At 41.9% G+C, this 19,184-nt stretch overlaps 1 protein-coding gene across 4 annotated transcripts in view; it reads left to right on the top strand.

Annotated features, from left to right (window-relative positions):
- The first annotated feature begins 5,938 nt into the window (after positions 1-5,938).
- The window catches only part of TET1 (tet methylcytosine dioxygenase 1), a 128,807-nt gene continuing 115,561 nt past the window's right edge, over positions 5,939-19,184 (top strand). For all 4 annotated transcript variants that reach the window (XM_039233261.1, XM_039233260.1, XM_039233259.1 and 1 more), the window contains exons 1-2: positions 5,939-5,992; positions 13,374-15,403. In XM_039233261.1, coding sequence (XP_039089192.1) covers positions 13,496-15,403 — 1,908 coding nt within the window. In that variant the 5' untranslated portion in view covers positions 5,939-5,992; positions 13,374-13,495. The remainder of the gene's footprint in view (positions 5,993-13,373; positions 15,404-19,184) is intronic.

The raw sequence follows: 19,184 nt of genomic DNA, 5'->3' as shown, positions 1-19,184 counted from the left end.
TGAGCTGGCAGTCAGCACAGAGCCCGACGCGGGGCTCGAACCCACGAACCGCGAGATCATGACCTAAGCGAAAGTCGGACGCTTAACCGACTAAGCCACCCAGGCGCCCCAAAAATGTATTTATTCTTGACAGAGAGAGAGAGTGTGAGTAGCAGAGGGGCAGAGATGAGAATGAGAGGGAAAGAGAATCCCAAGAAGGCTCCACACTGTCAGCATGGAGCCCTATGTGGGGTTCAAACTTATGAATATTGAGATCATGACCTGAGCCAAAATTAAGAGTGGGATGCTTAACTGACTGAGCCACCCAGGCACCCTGTACCATGTGTATTCTTTAAAAAAAAATTTTTTATGTTTTATTTATTTCTGAGAGAGAGAGAGAGAGAGAGACAGTGTGAGCTGGGGAGGGTGAGAGAGATACAGAATCCGAAGCAGGCTCCGGGCTCTGAGTTAGCTGTCAGCACAGAGCCCGACGTGGGGCTCAAACCCACAAACTGTGAGATCATGACCTGAGCCAAAGTCAGACGCTCAACTGATTGAGCCACCCAGGTGCCCCACCATGTGTTGACAATTGTTGAATTCAATTTAAAAACTTCAGTGAGAAAATGATTTTAGGTCTGTGTCTGCCATTAAATTGACCAGTAAATGCCAATTCCTGCAAACTTGCTCAGTGCAAATTCTCTAGTAATTCCCTTGCATCTTTTCTACTATAAGTTTTTCTTTCTCTCTTGAACTCCTGGCAGAATTGGCAGCATAGATTTTTTTCTTGCTAATCTACTACTGCAGATTTATCATGCCCAGCCTCCCCTGCTATCTCTCAGGATCATGCAAATTGTGCTGTCCTAGATCACCCAGGAGCAATTAACTCTCTTCTACCTGCTATTACATCATCTAGCCAGCTAGCTAGTCATCCATCCATCCATTCACGGATCCCTGATCTCCATATAGAGCAAATACTTTGTCTTCTTAGCCATGTATACTACCATGTATATGTATAAGAATTCCTCACCAATAGGAAGACAGTGTTGCTAAATTTTTATTTTATTATTTTTCGTTTTAATTTCAGTATCATTAACATACAGTGTTATCTTAGTTTCAGGTGTACTATAGTGATTCAACAATTTTATACATTACTCAAGGCTCATAAGTGCACTCTTAATCCCCTTCACCTAGTTTGCTTATCCCCCTGCCCAGTTCCCCTCTGGTAACCATCAGTTATATATCTGTATATATACCATCAGTAACCACCTGAACTATATATAGACTCTATAGTTCAGAGTCTGTTTCTTGGTTTCTCTCTCTCTCTCTCTTCTTCCCCTTTGTTCATTTGTTTCTTAAATTCCACTTAAGAGTGAAATCATATGGTATTTGTGTTTCTCTGACTACATTTCTCTTGTTATTATACTCTCTAGATCCATCCATGTTGCTGCAAGTGGCAAGATTTTATTCTTTTAATATTTTTTAACATTTATTTATATTTTGAGAGACAGAGGCAGTGTGATTGGGGGAAGGATGGAGAGAGAGGGAGATACAGAATCCAAAGCAGGCTCCTGGCTCCCAGCTGTTGGCACAGAGCCCAATGTGGGGTTCAAACTCATGAACCATGAGATCATGACCTGAGCAGAAGTCAGATGCTTAACCCACTGAGCCACCCAGGCACCCCAATTTTGTTCTTTTTTATGGCTGAGTAATATTCCCTTTTAAAGTTTTTAAAAAGTAATTTATTTATTTTTTAGGTTTATATCCAAGTTAGTATATAGTGCAACAATGATTTCAGGAGTAGATTCCTTAATGCCCCTTACCCATTTAGTCCATCCCCCCTCCCACAACCCATCCAACAACCCACTGTTTGTTCTGTATATTTAAGAGTCTCTTATCTTTTGTCCCCCTCCCTGTTTTTATATTATTTTTGCTTCCCTTCCCTTATGTTCATCTGTTTTGTATCTTTTTTTTTTTAATATATTTTTATTTATTTCTAGGAGAGAGAGAGAGACAGACAGCGTAAGCAGGGGAGGGTCAGAGAGAGAGGAAGACACAGACTCCGAAATAGGCTCCAGGCTCTGAGCTGGCAGTCAGCACAGAGCCCGACGCGGGGCTCGAACCCACGAACCGCGAGATCATGACCTAAGCGAAAGTTGGACGCTTAACCGACTAAGCCACCCAGGTGCCCCTCATCTGTTTTGTATCTTAAATTCCTCATATTAGTGAACTCATATGATATTTGTCTTTCTCTGATTGACTAATTTCACTTAGCATAATATCCTCCAGTTCCATTCACATAGTTGCAAATGGCAAGATTTCATTCTTTTTGATTGCCGAGTAATACTCCATTGTATACATATACCACATCTTCTTTATCTATTCATCCATCGATGGACATTTGGGCTCTTTCCATACTTTGGCTATTGTCAATAGTGTTGCTATAAATATTGGGGTGCGTGTGCCCCTTCAAAACAGCATACCTGTATCTCTTGGATAAATACCTAGTAGTACAATTGCTGGGTCATAGGGTAGATCTATTTTTTATTTTTTGAGGAACCTCCATACTGTTTTCCAGAGTGGCTGCACCAATTTGCATTCCTACCAGCCGTGCAAAAGAGGTCCTTTTTCTTGGCATCCTTGCCAACATCTGTTGCTGTCTGAATTGTTAATGTCAGCCATTCTGACAGGAGTAAGGTGGTATCTCGTTGTGGTTTTGATTTGTATTTCCCTGATGATGAGTGATGTTGAGCATTTTTTCATGCTTCTGTGAGTCATCTGGATGTCTTCTTTGGAGAAGTGTCTATTCGTGTCTTTTGCCCATTTCTTCACTGAATTGTTTTTTGGATGTTGAGTTTAAGAAGTTGTTTATAGATTTTGGATACTAACCCTTTATCTACTATGTCATTTGCAAATATCTTCTCCCATTTCACTGGTTGACTTTTAGTTTTGCTGATTGTTTCCTTCACTGTGCAGAAGTTTTTATTTTGATGAGGTCCCAATAGCTCATTTTTGCCTTTGCTTCCCTTGCCTCTGGAGCCATGTTGAGTAAGAAGTCGCTGAGGCTGAGGTCAAAGAGGTTTTTGCCTGCTTTCTCCTCTAGGATTTTTTTTAATTAAAAAAAATTTTTTTTAATGTTTATTTATTTGAGAGAGAGAGAGAGACAAACAGACAGAGCATGAGCAGGGAAGGAGCAGAGAGAGAGGGAGACACGGGATCTGAAGCATGCTCCATGCTCTGAGATGTCAGCACAGATCCTGGCACAGGGCTTAAACTCACAGACCAGGAGATCATGACCTGAGCGGGTTAACTGATTGAGCCACCCAGGGGCCCCCAGACTTCTTTTATGATAGGATCAGACGGAGTGATGTTGTTCAGTGAAATGTTAAGACTTAGATGCCAAAGCAGCTGTAAATATCAGCTACGTGCTAATGTCTCTCAAATTTGTTTTTCCAAAGAAAAACCTTTTCTGAACTCAAAATTATCCCAGACTTGACCTATGGGAGTGATCTATACTTTTTTTTTTCTGACAGATACATAGAGTTTACAATGTCTTACTGTTTTGAAACACAGTGAAACTATTGTGTTGCCACACACACAATCCCACCTGCAGGGCCTTTGCACTTGTTCTTTCCTACACTTAAAATCTCCCCCAGCTCCCTCCCTTATCTTCTCTATGAGCTTATTGCTATATTTAAAATTGCAGCTTTCCTCATCACTTCCTGTCTGCTTCCCTGTTTTTCTCCCCCTCCCTCTGACTATGACCATCTGACACACTACATATATTTTGCTTATTTGCCTTCTTCATTTTCAGGCCCACCCCTACTCCATGATGGAATACAAGCTTCACAAGGACAGAGGTTTCATTTTGCTCACTGCTGCTTCCCCAGAGTTTAGAACTGTGCCTGGCACATAGAATGGATTCAACTAACATTTATGAAATGAAGAGAATGAGTGTTACCATGGACATTTTCCTACATCTTTGTGTGATTCTCCAACTTCAATACTCAGACAAATTTTTTTAATTTTTTTTTTTTTTTGAGAGAGAGGGTGAGAGGGAGAACACATGGGGGAGGAGCAGAGAGAGAAGGAGAGAGAGAAAATCCCAAGCAGGCTCCATGTTGTCAGTGTAGAGTGCTATGCAGGGTTTGAACTCACAAACCTTGAGATCATGACTCTGAGATCAGAACCATGAGATCATGACCTGAGCCAAAATCAAGAGTCAGACGCTTAACTGACTGAGCCACCCACGCACCCCATTTCAATAGTTTTTAGTTTTTGTGATGTTTGTTTATTTATTTTTAAGAGAGACAGAGTGCGAGCAGGGTGGGGTAGAAGAGAGGGAGACACAGAATACAAAGGCTCCAGGCTCTGAGCTGTCAGCACAGAGCCTGAAGCAGGGCTTGAACTCTGTGAATCACGAGATCATGACCTGAGCCAAAGTCAGCTGCTTATCAGACTGAGCCCCCCAGGTGCCCCTCAATAGTTTTAAAAGTTAATCATTTCAGTTAACTGACAAATGACAAGATATTGCTATTTCATGATAATCTTTTTTCCTTTGTTCTTTTTAAATATTCTTTCTTTTTTGTTCTTTATGGAGATCAAGTTATGAGTCAAGCTCTCCCAACATACTTTTCATCTAAGTCCTAGGAGTTTGTTTCTGACAAGGTATTAATAATTAGGTGTTTTGAAACATTGAGAAGAGTCCATTTTTGCAGATAAGATTTATTCCAAATGCCACATTTTTAATTTTCACCAAGTAACGTATTTATCTGACTGTAACCCCATTAGTTTGCTCGGCTTGCCAACCCATAATGTGTGTTCTTCCAGGGCAAGAGGCAAATTTTATTCATCTCTGTATACCTATATCCTGGCTCACGAATAAATTTGAATGAACCAATCAGTGAGAAAGGTTGAAAGTTTAGGAATCTGTCTCAAAAGAACAATCTGGTTATGCATATTAAAGCAAGTATAACAAGAATAAACATTATGTGCAGCATGGGGGTAGAATGGTGTTGAAGGCAATGACAGAATGAGTCTTTCTCTACAGTTGAAGTTTTGACCTGGGAGGAAGGATAGTTCCATGAACAGCATTTTTCATACCATGGTGAGCCCATGAAAGATCTGGATTCCTTGTCTGTGTAATGATTGACTGTTGGAAGAAGCAACAGCCATCCAACATTTAGGGAGAAATTCCAACGCCCCAGTGAGTTTTAATTTTGTCATAATGCCACTGGTTTTTCCTTTTAATGCTAAAAGCTTACTTCTTCTGGTGCCTTCAATTTTTCATTCATCAAGTGAATATGACCACCCACAACGTACAAGGCCAAATAGCTAACGAAAATGTTATGACAATCTCTGCAGACATCAAGTGTTGAGTCAAGGAAACACAACTGTCCTCTGGCCTCTTTGGTGTTGAGGGCAGTTTACCATTGTCTGCAACCCACCACCCATTGCTCAGTTGTGTCATCCCTGATCTGGCACACCCTTGATCTATATATAAACATTCAATTTAGAAACCCTAAAATTTTCTCTCAGCTCGAGTCCCTCTGAAAACAGATAATGACAAGAAAACCTTAACACCTTTCTCCCTGTCCTTTGACCTAAAAAAAAAAAAAAAAAAAAAAAAGGTGTTACGAGAGAGGAGGGCTAAGGGGAGGGGTAAGGGTCGAGAGGGGAGTCCAGCTCCAGTTTGGGGAAATCCAGCTCGCGTTTTGACTCTCGCTCAGCGGTGCAGGGTCCAGCAAAGGCAGAGCCCCCGCTTCACTCCCTGAGGTCTGTCCTGGGGAGACACTACTGCTCCGGGGGGGGGCTGACCTGGCGGGGAGTGGCAGCGCAATCCGCTCCCGCACCGCTTTGTGAGCGCAGCCGCCGGGCCCTCAGCTCCCGGATCTGCCCCCTGGGACAGCCCCCTGCCCCGCCCCAGTCATGCAACCCTACCTGCCTCTCCTCAGCGGACCTTTGGAAAGCTGCCGCCCACCCCGGGGTCTCGGGCCCTGACCCTGCCAGGCAGCCGGTAGGTGTCCGCCCGGGGCCCGCTCGCGCCCCTCGTGCCCGCCGGGGCCCTGGGCTCTCAAGTTGTGGGGACCGGCGCGAGTTGGAAAGTTTCCCCGAGGGCTGGTGCGGGCTCGGAGCCGGGGGCACGCGCGCTGCCCTCGGAGCCGGAGCGGGCCAGTGGTGAGCTGGGGCCGGGGCAGAGGGCAGGGTTTCGGGGACCCTCACGCCGAGGCCGGAAGGGGGTGCGAGGGGCGGTACTCGGCCGGGGCTGAGTGAGGGCCGGAGCTCGGCGTCCGCGCGTCCTCCGGGTCCGCTGCGGTGGGCCCGCTCCCCGCGGCGACCCCCTGCCCCGAGCCGCTCGGGGCGCTTTTGTTGCGGGTGGTAAACAATGCTCGTGGCCGGAGGACGCGGCCGCCAGCCCCCGAGGCCCAGCGGCGCTGGGTGGGGGGGAGCGGGGGCGGGGGCTCCGCGGGCTCGGACCTCAGGCGCCGCTGCAAACCGAGCCTGGGGGAGGGCAAGTGTGCCCGCGGGGATCCCTGAAAGTGCCGGAGACCGAGGCGCCTCGTAGGGGACTCGGAGGTCTGGCTCCTTAAGGTGAGAAGGCAGAGTTAGGGCAAGTTGCGGGTGGGGGAACCCGTCCCGGCGCACAGTCAAGCGCACCCCCAAACAGTGTTTCTCCCCCCACCCCCGTGCTTGTGTAGGGGACAGATTCGTTGGGAAACTGTTGGCACTTCCCTCCCGGAGCATTTCGGGGAAGGAACTTCATGGATGAAACTTTATAGAGTCTGACCCGAGGTGACCTGGAGTTAACACCGGTCCGGGAAGTAGGGAATAGGGAGTAGAATTCGTGTTCTGTCAAAATGGCTTTTGAAAACCTCCTTTGGGCGCCCCCGGGATGCGGAGCGCGCTGGCGCTGCCGTCGCGTCAGTCCCAGCGGCGGGATCCGGGAGCTGGCCCTGGGGGTGGGAGGTGCGCAGAGCTGGGGCCGCCGACCCGCGTCGCCGCCCGGGCGGGGCCGGTCCCGGCCAAGGCCGCAGGCACTTCACGTGTGGTGGAGGGACGGGGCTAGACGTCTCTCCCCCCATCTCCCCTCCTCCTCCCTTCCCGGGCCTCCTCATCCACCTCCCTCAGCTGATAGAGCTTCTGGAAGGGCTATATGCAGTCCACTAAAAGTGGTCAGGGAGTTACCGACCAGCCCCAGTAGCTTTCCACGTGAATGGGGAACACAAATGGTGCATTTCTGGCCCAATAAAAATGAATATATCACCAAGAGAACACATATTGCTTGGACAAGGAGTCTTTCCCCCGCCCCCAATTCATTTTCCCAAATTAACCATTTTATATAAGTCTTTCCTGTGCCACTTCTCCCCGGTTCCACTGTCGGGCACCAAATGAGCTGCAGAATACATAATGGTAATCGCTTATGAAGAATAAAGGCTAAGTGCCTTGAGACTTGAGAGAGTTAAAGATAAGGTGCACAGTCTAGTGTCCGCCGAGTGCGCTGCGCACCGCACCCTCTTGGGTTGAAGGGCGGCGCTGTAGGGCAGCCTCAGGTCGGCCCTGAACCGAAATGTGCTCACCTTCCCCTCTCCTGCCCCTCCGACGAGATGAAGTAAAATAAAGACGATGGATTCTTTAGGCCCAGGATGCCAAATATATATGTATTATGCTTGACATATTTGGCGCTTGTTAACCGGTTAGGGCAAGAATTATTTAGAGCAGAGCAGAAATGTATGACTACAATTAAAAGGTGGAACACGCAGATAGGTATAGAGATAAGGAGATGTTTGGAGATGAGTCCCTATTAGTTCCAAGAACTAAAAGACTTCGGCACTGCGACTTGGGGTGTGTTTCCTGACTTTATCCGTTTTGGGTTACACTTCCCTCCCCAAGTAAGGGATCTTAAATAGGTTGGTTGTCAGCCTCTGACAGTGTTTAAAGGCTTGTTACGATTTCAGTTAAACTTCAGGATCAAGATATTCTGGAGTTATTAGTATACACTGTCCCTTTCTCTTTGCACAGATTAATAGCTCAGATTTACAACTGTGCGACCATCGCTTACCATTATAATGGTAAGAGTTAACTCTGGCACTCAGCTCTGGTTTTCCAGAATTGATGGGTCTGAGGTTTGGATCACCACTGTTTCTGCTTTGTTTCTCTTCCCTCTCCAATCTTCTTTATCTGGTTTGTCCATCCCCTCCCCCACTCTTTCTTTACATCTATCTTTCCCTGCACACTTAAATTTCTTTCTTCTCACTCTAGGTCTTTCTACCTTCAGTCTTCAGCATTTTGATCCTGGTTATCTTTTTTACATACTAGTTTTATTACTATAAATTTACCTTACTTTTTTGCCCCCTCCCCTTTCCCCTTTAGACATTTTCTTCCTTTTTAATGCCTTTTACTATTCCCAATGTGTTTTATACTTTTCTTGTTTTTTGGAAGAATCATTCCATCTCCATTTTAACTTCTCCCTTCCCTTTTCTGTGGCTCTCTTAGGCCTTTTTTTCTTGCTCTCTGCAGGGCAGCAGGGGTGTTTTACATATGGAAGGAGCCTTTGACTAAATCTGCTGGCATTCTAGTGAGTTTCCTTGAACAGCCTTTCCTTGTGCAGAGGGCTCTCACACTTCCTGTGGTAGAAGACTATCTAGGAACTGCAAGCAGCCCGCCCACCTCCTCTTCCTTTAGATGTAGAACTTGGTTGCTAGAGGAAACTAAGTCAGGTGGTGCCTTTTAAAAGAAATGTTTTAAGTCTTGTATTTCTCAGTCAAGTGCAGTAGACTTTAAATTCTAAGGAGCTGAATGGAGTGACTCTGAAATCAGAGCTTGTTTTGCCTCTAGCCATGTGAATGCAAATACTCACCACTTTTTTGGCCACTGCTGGTGGTGGGAAGGGTTGCAATATAATTTTAAATTGACATGCGGGCTGGATGATTACATCAGTTCAGCCACTTCCTGCCCAGGGGACTTTGGGAGATCCAGAAGAAGGGGGGGGGGGTGTGTAGGTGGGTGAGGATTTTCTGACGTGGTGCTGTCAATATTGTCCTTTACTGAACTGATACAGTTAAGGAAGTCAGCTTTTTATTTTCTAGACCAGGGAATTACTTCAATAATTATAAAAAAGGCCCTCTGTAGGGAAAGATTGAGTACTTATTAGTACGCTCAAATAATATTGAGGAAAATAGCTGATCCTCAGTTTGGTTAGGTTAAGTTTAAATTAAATTAACTTGTGAATAATTAGTCAATCCTTACACAGGCAATGTTTATTGCCTGCTCCAGCAACTTCCCTCTGTCTTTAACCTTACACTCTCTACTTTATGTTGGCATCATGTCCTTCCATGTTTCAAATTATGTGTTGGTCTCTTGGATCTCCTGCTCCAGCCCCCTACATCACAAGGATATTCTAGGAAAAATAATTCTTATTTGTGGTGTCCTCTGGTGAAAAGATCTGTTAACTAATGTTTTACATCCCACAATTGTTGAGGTTTTGTTTATTCGTTTGTTTCATTGTGTTTTCCAGGAAAATAAGAACCCACAGAATAGTATCAGTTGCAAATAATTAGGGCCTATGATCAGTATTTAATAACAGGGACACTATTCTCTTATTATCTACTCTGATCATGTTAGCCTATAGCGATCTCTGTAGCACTCAGACTCTTGAATATTTTCTAGGGTAGAATAAAACTGATTTTGAGAAATATTGAAATGTCAGTTTTCATCAGAAATGAAAAATGTAAGTGGAATTAGATTTTGGTTGTAAATATACCTTTTTGTAGGACTTAAGTACTCTATAATAAATAAAAGTACCAAAAAAAGGGGAAATGGAGCATTTACTAATGTGTACAGGTTAACAAGGAAAATAAGTTTCAGGAGATCTGTGGGGATAACTCCATATTTAAATAGGAACCTATTTTATAGAACGGACTGCATTGTTTTTTCCCCTCACAAATTTAAAAAAAAAAAAAAAAAAGCTTGCTACCTCTCCTCCCAGAGTTCAGCCCTGGGGATAACTTAGTTTATCACAAAAGAAGGTCACATTTCATCAGTGGAGCCTTGGGTGATAAAATTAGGATCTTGTGGGAGCCCTTATTTTGTTTCTGATTGTCTATTTCTTTGGCTGGGTGGTACCCAGTGGTTTCTCCCCTGCAGTTGGGTTTTTCAGGGGTCATTGGCCTCTTTCACAATCTCATAAAAAGGCTGTTACCATTTAAAGAGGCCACATCTTCCCAATCCATGTTGCTCATACCTTTTCCATTTCCTTGGCAGGCTCTTTTTCAGGAGATAAGGTTTGAATGGTAAACATTATCTTAATTACAAGGCTGAATTTCTAAAGCACTTTAATTTAAAAATATAAAAGAATATATGAGACTGAGATCATTTTATACACTACTTTCAAAGGCAGATCCCATGACACCTTCTGGTATATCCAGATTACTTGCCTACACATGTGGGTTTTAATTTTTGTGGTTGATTGCAATACCTAGATTACATACTGCTAATAATTTTTTAGAAATGTAATCTTGATGCAAGAGATAATGCAAGCTTATACCGATATTGAATTTCTAAAGAATGGAAAGGATTGCTCTTTGCTATCTGAAAAAACATCCTTATAAAGACTGCTGACTTTCTGGAGATTAGAATTGGAATGTCTTTTGTTTTCTAAAAATATTGGTACAAAAAACAGTGGTCTTTGGAGAAAATATCCGAGAATTTTTCACAGCCAAAAAGTTAGTGCAAGCCAACCCCCTCCCCCCCTTTTTTTTTTTAAAGAGGGAAAGCAGTAAGCTTAGATGTCAAGAACTCCAGTATTCAGTATTCTCTGGTCTAGTGTTTGTATTTAGCACACATTTATCAAACTTATTTTTCTTGTAGTTAATGTTATCACTAATGCCCATTTTAAAAGTCTGTCTTGAGTAGGGGGGGTAGGGCACCTGAGTGGCTCAGTTGGCCAACTTTAGCTGAGGTCATCATCTCTCAGTTTGTGAGTTTGAGCCCAGAGCCCCTCGTGGGCTCTGCACTAATGGCTTTGAGACTGTTTCGGACTTTCTGTCTCCCTCTCTCTCTGCCTCTCTCACTCATGCTCACTTGATATCTGTCTCTCAAAAATAAATAAATAAATATTTAAAACAAAATAATTAAAAAGTCTGTCTTGGGGGAAAAATAAAAAAAATAAAAAAAATCTGTCGTGGGGTGCCTGGCTGGCTCAGTTGGTGGAGCTTCCGACTCTTGATCTCAAGGTTATGAGTTTGAGCCCCACATTGGGTGTAGAGATTATTTAAAAATAAAATCTTTAAAAAATAAATAAGAAGGCTATCTTTATTTTTTAAAGTTACTTATTTATTTTGAGAGAGAAAGGAAGGGAGAGAGAGAGTAAAAACAGCACAATGCTTTTACTCTAACTCAGTGTGTGCTCTGGGGACTTTTATAGCGTGTGTAGCTTACTTTTATTATAATGTGTTAGGTGATAACAGAAACAAAAGAACTAAATCTTGTTTTGCAGGGTATGGCAGACTGCGGGATAAACTGATTCTATGATAACCATTTAGCTTCTTTTCTCTTTTATTTTGTATTTTGGAGTTAATACTCAACCTTTCTTTTCTTTTTTAGCTCCCATTTATTATTAAACACCTAATTATATGCCAGCACTATGCTAAGTGTTTACACATGTCATCTCATTTTATTCTCATGGTAACCCAGTGAGGTCAGTACTATTATGCTTCCTATTCTATTACACATGAGGAAACTGAGGTATAGAGAGACTGAGGAATTTCTCAGAATCACATGGCTAGTAACGTTTCTGAGCTGGAAACTGAACCCAAGTCTGCTTACTTTCAAAGGCCTTCCCCTACCTTCCTGCTCCCTCCTCCACCACACATAGGCTTTCCTTTTAGGAGCCCAATGATACCTCAAAACGACCTCAGTTCAGATGTAGAAACCTTGACTCGGTTAAATAGTTTGTGGAAGGACACAGTGGGTGATCACAGATTCAAACTCACTGCTTCTGTCCAGCATCTGTCACACTGGATCAGATCAGTGCAACAAAAGCAAATGCACAACTTGAGAATGATAGAGGGCTGTCAAGTTTTTACTTGGCCAAGTAATAACATTATAAAATAAACCCATCCCCACTCTTTCAAAAAAAGAAAGGACTTTTATTACTTTTTTTTTTTAAAGAAAAGACATTTAAATGAGAGAAAACAGGAAGGCATTTCAAAGTAAAGAAGAGTTGTTTAAAATGGGCAAATTCAACTTTATGAAAAAAATCTTTAGACTGCCTCCCCCCCCCCCCCCCCCCCCCCCCCCCCCGATTTTGCCACTTGATTACAGACCAGGTTTTGGTAACTATTCTCCTACAACATACTTACAAATCCAACAACCTGTTAACTGTTAAAGAATCCTCACCAACTCAGCTGTCCCACTCTTGATTCTGATCTTTCAGGAGTATATTGATATATCTTATATGGTGAGCTTCATCCTTGTTCAGTTTGGTCTTATTTTAGGTTAGGGTAAGCAATCAAAGGAGACCAAAAGACAATTAGTGATAGTTCTTAGTCAGACCCCTTTCATTTTCTCCTTTTTCTTGCTTACCTTTCAAATAATAGTTGCTTGCCTAGTATGCTTTACTGTTCTAATTATCTCATTTTCTCTTTATTTCCAATTTCCTTGCCTAGGCATTCATCATGAGAATTTTGGGATCCTTGGTAGAAGGGATTTTAGAACCAGCAGTCTTTGGATTAAGTCGGGTGAAAGAGAAAAGAGGGACATCATTTCTGGGTTTGGGCAGTGCCCACCACAATGCCTTCCTTACACATAGTAGGTACTCAACAGATATTTGTTGGACCCGTGAGTCTTATCTGTAACCTAATCTGTCAATACTAACTCCTAAGGTTTTATGCCATTTTTGTGTGCATGTGTAAAGCTCAAAATTTGTAGATTATTAATTGGAATGTGGTATTAATATTCTTGGATCTCCAAGTAGAGTTTCTTGAATTATATAAACCTCTTTTTCTTCTAGTTTTACCATGATACTTCTACCTGTGTGGTGATATGCTGAGGAAAAAGATTAATAGATAATTTTTTAAGTATCCAAAATTTGTAAAGATTGAGATTTTATCTTTAAACTACATATAACTACAACAATTGTGGTTTCTAATGTAGAATAACCCCCATGCTTACCCTATTCATAGAACTTCATAAACTAAGTCAGTTGTCACAGTAATTAAAGGAGCTTTATTTGTGAATCTAGGGTTTAAGGGATATGTTAGTATCTTTTGTGTTTATTATATATTTTTTGGCAGTAAACATTCTCATTCCCTAATTTTAATTAATAATTGTTAGTATTCTATTTCAAGTGGGAAAATACACAGGAAAAAGACTCACTTTCAATGTTTTTTTTATTTCAGACCAAAATTTTGTGCGACTGAACTCAATCATGGTACATCCAGATTCTCTTCAGAGGCGAGACTTTCCAAAGGACCAATGACTCTGTTCCTTGTGCCCTTTCATTTTTTCCTACTCTGTAGCTATGTCTCGATCCCGCCATGCAAAGCCTTCCAGATTAGTCAGGAGAGAAGATCTAAACAGGAAGAAAAGCAGCCAACTGAAGAAGACATCTAAGCCAGCCAATAAAAATGTGGGATCAGTCAAGACTGTGAGCCCTGGAAAAGGATTAAAGCAATTAATTCAAGAAAGAGATGTTAAGAAAAAAATAGAACCCAAAACACCTATGCCAGTCAGAAGCCTTTTGACAAGAGCTGGAGCGGCACGAATGAATTTGGATAGGACTGAGGTTCTTTTTCAGAACCCAGAGTCCTTAACTTGCAATGGGTTTACAATGGCTCTCCGAAGCACCTCTCTTAGCAGGCGACTCTCCCAACCTCCAGTGATCATAGCCAAACCTAAGAAAATTCCACCTCCTAAGCATTTAGAAAAGCAACATGAATGTGATTATAATGTAGTTACTGACAAAGGAGTAAAACACTCAGAAAATGATTCGATTCCAACCCAAGTTCCCCTAATTGCTCCTGATATAGAGAATCTAATTGGTGTACAAAATGCATCTTTAACTAAAGGTGAGAGCCAAGAGACAACCCAGTCTTGGTCCCAAAAAGTGGAGGATTCCAAAATAAATATCTCCACTCACAGTGGCCCTGCAGTAGAGATCGCTTCTGGCTCACTGGAAGGGACATGTGGTGGTGAAGGACTACTCTCTAAAGAGACATTGACTGATACAAGTGACTCCCCTAGAATGTTTGCTCAGGACACTCTGTGTGCTCCTCTGCTCCAAAGAGCAGCCCTCAAGGTTACTTACGAAGGAAATTCCAGCATTCAGTTAGAAGATTTGGGTTCACGAGTAGAATCTCTTAAGCTATCTGATTCTTACCTGGATCCCATCAAAAGTGAACATGATTGCTACCCCACCTCCAGCTTTAATAAGGTTATACCTGAATTGGACCTTAGAAACTGTTTGTCCATTGGTGGGTCAATATATCCTACCTCATTAATAAAACTCCTCTTGGCAAGCTCGGAACAAGAAACCCTTGGTGCTAAACCGGATAATCAAGAGGTACTCAAAGCTACCCCAGATCAACAGGAAATTCCTGATACCAGCCCTGTCATAGGACAGGCTTTTAGTGCTGCCCCACATCAATGGGCAGTTCCTGGTGCTAACCCAGTACATGGAGAGGCTCTGGATGAGACCCCAGCCACACCAGAGATTCCTGGTGCTATTCCAGTCCAAGGAGAGGTCTTTGGTGCTATCCTAGACCAACAAATCCTTGGAATGGGTGGTGGTACTGCCTCAGACCCACCTATTTTTGTTCCTGCTCCACTAAACCCAATTGCTACCTATAATGTTCTCCCAGAATGGCCTGAGCCCCAGAGCACTGTTTCATATGGGCTTGAGGTCCAGGGCGCTATGCAGATTTTGCCTTTGGGCTCAGGTCACACTCCTCAGCCATCATTAAACTCAGAGATAAGTTCAGTACCTCCTGTGATGACTATAAGCAATATAGAAAATCAGAAGCAGGTTCATATAAGCTTTCTGCCAGGTAACACTCAGGCATTCACATTAGGCCCTGAGAGAGTACTCCTCCATGCTTCACAGGGCATTACCCAACTCTCCCAGGTTGGTCCCAGCAAATTGGAAGAAGGTAGCTCCCAGATCAGCATGACCAGCGTGGTTGACATCAATACCACAATGGTGTCTAGGCCAAGTTCAATTGCTAGGGCCTCCTCTTCTTCCCATACAACTTTGCTACCTACTTTGGAAAAGAAGAAACGAAAGCGGTGTGGGGTGTGTGAGCCCTGCCAGCAGAAGACCAATTGTGGTGAATGTACTTACTGCAAGAACAGAAAGAATAGCCATCAAATCTGTAAGAAGAGGAAATGTGAAGAACTGAAAAAGAAACCATCTGCCACTATGTCTTTGGAGGTGAGTAAATGTCCAAATGGGCTGGGAGATGCCTGTAAGACTCTCCTAGAGTGATCTGTGCAGAACACTTGACTTTGATAAAATGTTATATTATCTATAAGAATTTATGGATCTACCTGAAAAATGTCTTGTGCAGTCATACATTAGCTTACTTTTAGAATTTGTCTCACAAAACTAGAACATAAAGTTGTATGTTATAAGATTTGATGGAGACAGCAATTACATGGAATGTGGTTTTGCAAAGATTTTCACTTTGCCTTATTTTGGCTACTAGTGTCTCTTCTTTGGAAGTTACAGAGTTAACTTAAATTTAAAATAACAGTGGAACATTTATTAACTCCCTCCCAGGTTGAGGAACCAGAGGAATTAAACTTTTCTTTTGAAAGAATAAAATGGCGGTATCCTTAATTTTAAAAATTTGCCTTGAAGGTGAAATAGTAATAAAGCTTTCATTGCGCATTTTGGCAGGTGATTTCCACTTGCTCTACATAGCTCACATAGTTAGGATCAAATGGTCATCAGAAGTTGAACATGACGTGTAAACTCTAAAGTGATACATAAACATTAGTTCTCATTATTACAGTTGATGAGCCTAAGGTACTAAAAGTATTGGTTGGCTTAGACTTTATTTAAAGGTTTTTATGGGTGCTCGCTTTGGCAGCACATATACTAAAGGTTTTTATGGAATTTGGTTAATACTCAAACTTGCTTTTCAGAACTTTAAAACACATGCCAACTCGATTTTTTATGATTTTTAGATCACTCACTTGAAGTTATGCTTATTTTGTGTCTGCTATGAATAAGGTATAGTAGAATAGATTATTTTTAAATACTTTAATTTTAAAGTATTGTGAACTTAAGTTTAGTCAGTCTCTTCTATTTGATTCTTAAATCATCTGTCCAAAAATGCTGACTTTCTATTTGACCCATTGCAAACAAGAGATCAGACATTTAATCAATCATATATTGATGGGCATTTAAGGTGTTTCTTTAAAAATGCTTTTTTAATTTTTAAAATTAATTAATTAATTAATTAATTTTAATCCAAGTTAGTTAGCATATAGTGCAACAATGATTTCAGGAGTAGATTCCAGTGATTCATCCCCTGTGTATAACAACCAGTGCTCATCCCAACAAGTGTCTTCCTTAGGTACCTCACCCATTTAGCCCATCCCCCCTCCAGCAACCCTCTGTTTGTTCTCTATATTTAAGAATCTCTTATGTTTTGTCACCCTCCTTGTTTGTATATTATTTTTGCTTTCCTTAAAAAACTTGTATGTTGAACAATCTCTCCTTAAGTACAGTTCGAGTTTTCCTTTCTAAATCCCTGATGATTCTTTTATCTAAATACATTTAGTGCTCTTCTGTATGTGTGATAAATCTCACTCAAAACAAAACAAAACAAAACAAAACAAAACAAAAATTGTGCAAAGCTTTTGGTGCCTGCCAAGTATAGGTGAAACCTAGATTTTTAACATGAAATATAAGATCTTCAAAATCTTGACTAGCGGACCTCTGTCTTGTTTGTTGTCACTGCTTCTCATACTAATCCTGAAGTTTCAGTAGTATCCAGCTACTTGTATTTCCCCAAGCTTACCATGCATGTTCCATCTTCAGTGTCCATGCTTATGGTACACATTCTTCCTATCCCTATGTGACAAGACACCATCCATTCACTCGCCTCTCACTGTGCCACAACTATTTGTACATGTTCCCCAGGTTGTTTTTCTAGTGCCTGTCTAGACTTGGCATGGTGACAGGTGCTAAATAAAGTACATGATAAGACAATATAAAGTAGGGGCACCTGGGTGGCTCAGTCAATGAAGCATCTGACTCTTAATTTCAGTGCAGGTCATGATCTTATGGTTTGTGGGTTCCAGCTCTGAGTCAGGCTCACATCAGTCTCTGTGCTGATAGTGCAGAGATTCTCTGTCTCCCTCTCTCTCTTCCCCTCCTTCACTCATTCTCTCTCTCTCTCTCTTTCTCTCTCTCTCTCAAAAATAAATAAGCTTTAAAGAGAGAGAGAATATAAAGTATATAATTTGATAACTATGACATACGTATGACATATGTGTACACTGCAACTATTAGCAGAGTCAAATACCATCACTTCAAAAAATTTCTTTGTGCCCCTTTGTAGTCCCTAACCCCTCCCGCACCCTTTCTGTTTAGGCAAATTGTATCTTTCTGTCACTATAAAATCTTGCATTTTTTAGAATTTGATATAAATAGAATCATACAGTATGTACTCTTTTTTTGGGGGGGGTGTCATAGGGCAGTTCCTCAGAATTTGTCTTTTATGATGCCACTTTTACAAAGTGCAGATCACTTATTTTGTCTTTCAATTTGAGTCTGTTTAATGTTTCCTCATGATGAGGTTTGGGTTATACATATTTGTAGGAATACCTTCTTATCAGGTGGGACATATGTCAGTTTGTCCCACTATTATGATCTTACCTTTTTAAAGATTTATTTCTTTTGAGAGACAGAGAGAGATAGACAATGAGTGGAGAAGGGCAGAGAGAGAGAAAGACACTGAGGATCCAAAGCAGGTTCTGCACTGACAGCAGGACTGTGATACAGGGCTCGAACTCACAAACCCTGAGATCAAGACCTGAGCTGAAGTCAGACGCTTAACCTACTGGGCCATCCAGACACTCCTATGATCTTAATTTTGATTTCTTGGTTAAGATAATATCTTCCAGAATTCTCCATTGTAAAGTCAGTATTTTTCACTTTATACTTAATGAATATCTTATAGGGAGACTGAGACTTTGTAAATATCCTGCAATCCCTCAAACTTACTCTCTAGTTTTGCATTTATTAGCGAGTTTTGCCTGATGTCTGCCAAACGGTGATTCGGTTTCCATCGTTTCTTCTAAATTTTAAAGCTTAGCTTTAAACTCTAAGGAAGAGATTTTCCTCCTTTTTTTTTTTTAAAGATTTTTATTTATTTATTTATTTTAAAAAATGTTTTTATTTATTTCTAGGAGAGAGAGAGAGACAGCATGAGCAGGGGAGGGTCAGAGAGAGAGGGAGATACAGACTCTGAAATAGGCTCCAGGCTCTGAGCTGGCAGTCAGCACAGAGCCCGACGTGGGGCTCGAACCCACGAACCACGAGATCATGACCTAAGCGAAAGTCGGACGCTTAACCGACTAAGCACCCAGGCGCCCCTAAAGATTTTTATTTTTAAGTAATCTCTACACTTATGAGCCTCAACCTTGCAACCCTGAGGTCAAGAGTCGCATGCTCTACTGACTGAGCCAGCCAGGTGCCCCTATTTTGTTTATATTCTTTAAAAACACATTTTTTAAAATGTTTTATTTTCAGAGAGAGAGGGAGAGAGAGAATTCCAGTCAGGCTCTGTGCTGTCAGTGCAGAGTCTGACAGGGAGCTGGATCCCCTGAACCATGAGATCATGACGTGAACAGAAACCAACAGTCTGACGGTCAACCAGCTGAGCCACCCATACACCCCTGTTTATATTCTATTTTACATTTCCCCCTATACTTGCTACTCATATTTTCTTGCTCTCCCTCTCCCCCAAAAGATGACTTTTATCACTGACAAAGCTGATCCTGAAGAATGTATTATGTTGTCCTTACACTGAACTCCCGCAGTAGATAGGTCTACCCATCCAAAAGTGCTGGAGAGGCAGAGGAGAACACAGAGAGCACTTCTCTGAGGGAAGTTCATTCTGAGGGAACAAACAACAGTTGTAAACTCTTGTTTCTGGTTTCTTTACTTATTATTCACTAATGTTACCTATAGTTCTTGC

Source organism: Hyaena hyaena, unplaced genomic scaffold (assembly GCF_003009895.1).
Source record: "Hyaena hyaena isolate Hyena2069 unplaced genomic scaffold, ASM300989v1 scaffold_73, whole genome shotgun sequence".
NCBI lineage: Eukaryota > Metazoa > Chordata > Mammalia > Carnivora > Hyaenidae > Hyaena > Hyaena hyaena.
This window is presented reverse-complemented; position numbering and strand designations above follow the sequence as displayed.